Below are 4,180 nucleotides of genomic sequence, written 5' to 3' on the forward strand. Positions count from 1 at the left end.
GAGAGCACAGAGACCCTGTAATTTCTCATTTTTTCCAGCAACAATGCTTACTGCCCTCAGTTTGAGAAGTATACTTGCATGCTTTTGTGTCAGAAGTCTCAAGTTCAGCCCCTGGTGCTGACACCCTTCCAAGATGCTCAGTGCCAGAGACTCACATTCACACATGAACACTAATGTAACATGTAAAGAAGGTACCAAGTTTTAACTGAGCTAGAAAGACGCTGTGGAAAAATGTGATAGGCAAGTTTCAGGGTTGGGCAGGGGCTGCATCTATCTTAACAGAGGTAGGAACACCTCATTGTTTAAAAGGCTGTCTTCAGGAAAAATAAGCACTGAACTACTGAAGTTACTGCTTATGAACATGCAGAGTTACGAGAACATCAGCAAAGCAAGCCATTTTCTTTCTGGCAGTTACCTCTGCAAGAAAGGCCAGTTAAAAAAAAAACAACAAACCTCAAATACCCTAATTTGGTCAGTCTATTTCAGGAGGTATTCCATCAAATAAAACAAGTTCTATGCAAAATACAGACCACTGAGGCAGAAGCTGCAATCTGCATTGTATTAATAACAAGTGAAGTTACGGTTTCCATGTAAGCTCTAGCTTGGAATGCAAAAAATGGCAGAAACCAGGTAACTGCAAACCATGTAAGGTTACTGTTACTCACTAACATGGAAGTGTGGAAATGCTCTGATCAGCCGTAAGCTCCATGCCGGTACTATGGTCACACTGCTGATGTCCTTCCTAGGTTACTACCAGGTGCTCAGAACACTTTAGGATGTGTTTTAACACCAGAAGCGTTAAGATAGTAATGACAGGCATCAGCCACTCCATCTCCACAAGTAACTTATTTTTGACAGAGGAAAAAAAGAGAAGCGCCATTTATGCTTTTTTGCACCGTTTCATATTTCCAATAAAACAAGTAATTAATTATATTTTATTAGCCACAACAGGTCAGCTTGCATTACATTGACACAGATTGGGGGTTCCGACATGCCAGCAACCTGCTAAAAGAAGAGAGATCAAACATAGCAAGTCTTGCACAGTGGTACTAGTTAATCAGCATCCCCCTTCCCTAAGCCCAATCAATTTCAGTTACAAACAGGCAATTTCAGCACACCCAGGAAGAAGTGACTCACGTGTGTTTTAACACACAACAATGATGCTCAAGCTTATTGTTTTCTACCCCTTTCTGAAGACCACAAGGACAGCCTGTCGTTTTTTTCAAAATGCCATTTCAGTGGAAATTTTGTATTTGAAAGTGACTCCAGAATTTTGTAGTACTTGCTTGTTGCTATACAAGAGCAAGTCAAATATGGGCCTTGCATAATCAGGTGTGCAATATATACGGTTCCACAGTATGGTGCTCCTTTACTCTGTTCAAAGGAAGCTTTTAACTTACTGCACTAATCTCTGCTTAGAATTCTCCAATACAACTAAGTCCTCAAGTACTACATTATTATTTCAGTAACAAAGCAAGCTATCCCTACTTCACAGCAAAAGGGCAGAACAGAGGCACCTTACAGCTGTAGGCAAAGCTTGATATACGCAGCCGCAACATCCTTCCATTCCTCCTTCCTTGCTTACCCTTCCTCCCTGCATGCTGTCCCTAGTCCCATTTACCATGTCAGAAGAACAAAAAGAATACCGGTATCCCGTACTTTCTGCATCCCCATTTAACAGCTTACTTCACTCACACTGTCCCCAAATAAGCTGATGTTATAGTTTAGTTGAGGTTTAACCCTATAAATATGAAGTTCACATGCCTGTGTTTCTTTCGCTCTCTATTACATTGTGTTATTAGAAACTTGCCCTTTGTCACTTTATTCCGGAGCTGGCATTGAGGCATTTTGGTCCTGGAAGAACATGAGACACTTACCATTTACTTATCTGTCACAGCAGGAGTTTTCTTTTTAGGTCTGAGCTTGAAATACAAGACGAGCATTGCAATACTTGTGTAAGTTGCTATTACATACTGGAAAACATAAAAGTTAAGTTGTAGTTTCAGTCTAAAACCCAGAAAATACCATTATACCAGAATGCAAAAGTTAATATATGTAATACGTACATTCCTCCTGCCTGTGATGGTATAGGAATTGAAGTACTTCTGAAATCCAGTGAACTGGTGTTGAGTTCCTGAGTCATGGCCAGCCATGGCTGCTTGTCCTAACAAGCAATGCAGGTAACGAATTTAGTCAGTTGGACAGTATCAATAGGAAGATCAACCTAATGTCTACATTGAACTACATTCCATTGTCAGCTATTAAATCTGCTTTCAGGACATTCAACAGACAGTGGATATACAAAAGGAGCAGGCACATTCAGAGCACTGTATCTTAAGGTACCAAACAGGTGACAGAAGAGCAGATAAGCAAATTAGGGGTTCTGAAGGGAAGACCATTTATAATTTTCAGAGTTCATTCAACCAAGTTTAAACATGAAGAAAAAAAAAAAAAGGCAGGATGATGATAGAAGTGAAAATTCCTCAAAGCACTTATAAAGAGGAGACCTGCCAGGGCTGCGCCTACACAACTGTTCAACACAGACAAATTTCTACCAGTGGTTCAGGAATCTGAAATGCATAATTAAGATAAATCTTCACTAGTTCAGCTAAGAAACAGCTTCAATTACATACTCAAAAACTTGGTAATAAGATTTAGACTAGACCACTACACTGTTTTGTGACTAAATGCCCCTTTACAACTTTTACACCATATTAAAGTGTAAGCATTGTTATACGTGAACTGTCCTGTTGTCAGCTGCACACTTCTATTGCATCTTACTTGTCCACCCTAGCATTCACAGGTCTAGATTAAAACAATACTTTTTTTTTTCCCCAGTTATTTTTCAGCTACACCAGCAAGGGCTTGAGCCAGCTACAAAGCCTCAGAAGTGTTTTCACACAAACAACGAAAATGCTAATTACATGAAGGCACACTTTTGCATTTTGTCTGTGTCTGGACAAAAGTTTCAGATCTATAAAGTTCATTAATACAAAAGCCTGGCATGGCCACAGCAGCACACTTGCAGATTCACTGAATGGTTCAGATTGGCACCTCCGGAGATTGCATCGTCCAAATCCAACCTGCTCAAAGCTGGGGCAGCTACAGCAGGTCACTCAGGAACATGTCCAGTCTGTTTTTTGTATCTTCAGAGATGGAGACTCCACAACCACTCTGGGGAACCTGTTCCAGTGTTTGATCACCCTTACAATAAAAGGGGTTTCCCTCTTAATGTTTAGAGATATGAGGGGGGGGGGTATGTTTAATAAGGTTTTACATTTAAGACAAACATCTGTTATTTGTCTTGTAACTCACCCGCGAAGAAGCAAGTATCCAACATGGTTACCTACCAAACCAGGCAGATGCTGTAGCAACCAGTACCCCTGAAGAGGAGGAATACATGAAACTGCTACAGCATGTGCTGCATTCATTAACACAGCTCCTAGGCAAACGCAATCCAGTAATGTATCCCCAGAGCATAATCGTGCCTGTAGCTGAACTGACTATGTAATATAGCAAAAAATCTTAATGAAACAACCCCCCTGAACATTTGCCATACGTGACTCAGAAAGCCAAGGCCATCTTTTGTGACGCCTGACCGATGCAAAAACCTTGAGCGGCGTCGCTGCGCCCTGCCGAGGCCGGCCTGCCCCACCGGCTGCCCCGCCACCGGCGCTCGCCCGAGCCCTGCACACACGACGGGCCCATCTGGCTGGCGCCGACAGCCGCGACCCCGGCGCTCCCTCGCCTCAGCTCGCGTCGGGGGACAGGGACGCGGCGGCACCGGGTACCCGGAGCGGAGCGACGCGGAGGCTGAAGGTCGCGGGCGCCCCGGGGGAGAGCCGCGGCTCGGCGCCGCAGCAAGGCCACCTTCCCGCCCAGCGGCGCTGCCCTACAGGAGGAGGCGCGGACAAGGGCCCGCAGCCGCGCCGGCACCGTCCCCGCGGGCGCCCAGAGGTACCTCAGCCGCCGCCGTCCCGCCGCCGCGCTCTGCCCTTCGCCCGCGCCCTCCCACAAAATGGCGGCCGCCCAGCGCCGCGCACGGGCCCCGCGGATTGGCTGCGGCCCCCAGGCCGCGAGTGCGCCCTCTCCCGCCTGGTTGGCTGAGAAGCGGCCCCGCCACTTCCGCTTGCCCTTTCCCCCTTGCCCCGCTTACGACTTCCGGTGGGCTCGCCGTGCT

General features: G+C 45.8%; 1 protein-coding gene across 1 annotated transcript; it reads right to left on the reverse strand.

Annotated features, from left to right (window-relative positions):
* Nucleotides 1–879: 879 nt before the first annotated feature.
* Nucleotides 880–4,101, reverse strand: ATP5MK (ATP synthase membrane subunit k). The gene is made up of 4 exons (XM_055802963.1): nt 3,962–4,101; nt 2,067–2,164; nt 1,878–1,973; nt 880–1,005 (listed from the first exon to the last, which is right to left on the reverse strand). The coding sequence occupies exons 2-3, from the start codon at nt 2,151–2,153 to the stop codon at nt 1,881–1,883; spliced, it is 180 nt and encodes a 59-aa protein (XP_055658938.1). The 5' UTR covers nt 2,154–2,164; nt 3,962–4,101; the 3' UTR covers nt 880–1,005; nt 1,878–1,880.
* Between the last annotated feature and the right edge of the window lie 79 nt (nt 4,102–4,180).

This window comes from Falco peregrinus, chromosome 1 (assembly GCF_023634155.1).
Source record: "Falco peregrinus isolate bFalPer1 chromosome 1, bFalPer1.pri, whole genome shotgun sequence".
Taxonomy (NCBI): domain Eukaryota; kingdom Metazoa; phylum Chordata; class Aves; order Falconiformes; family Falconidae; genus Falco; species Falco peregrinus.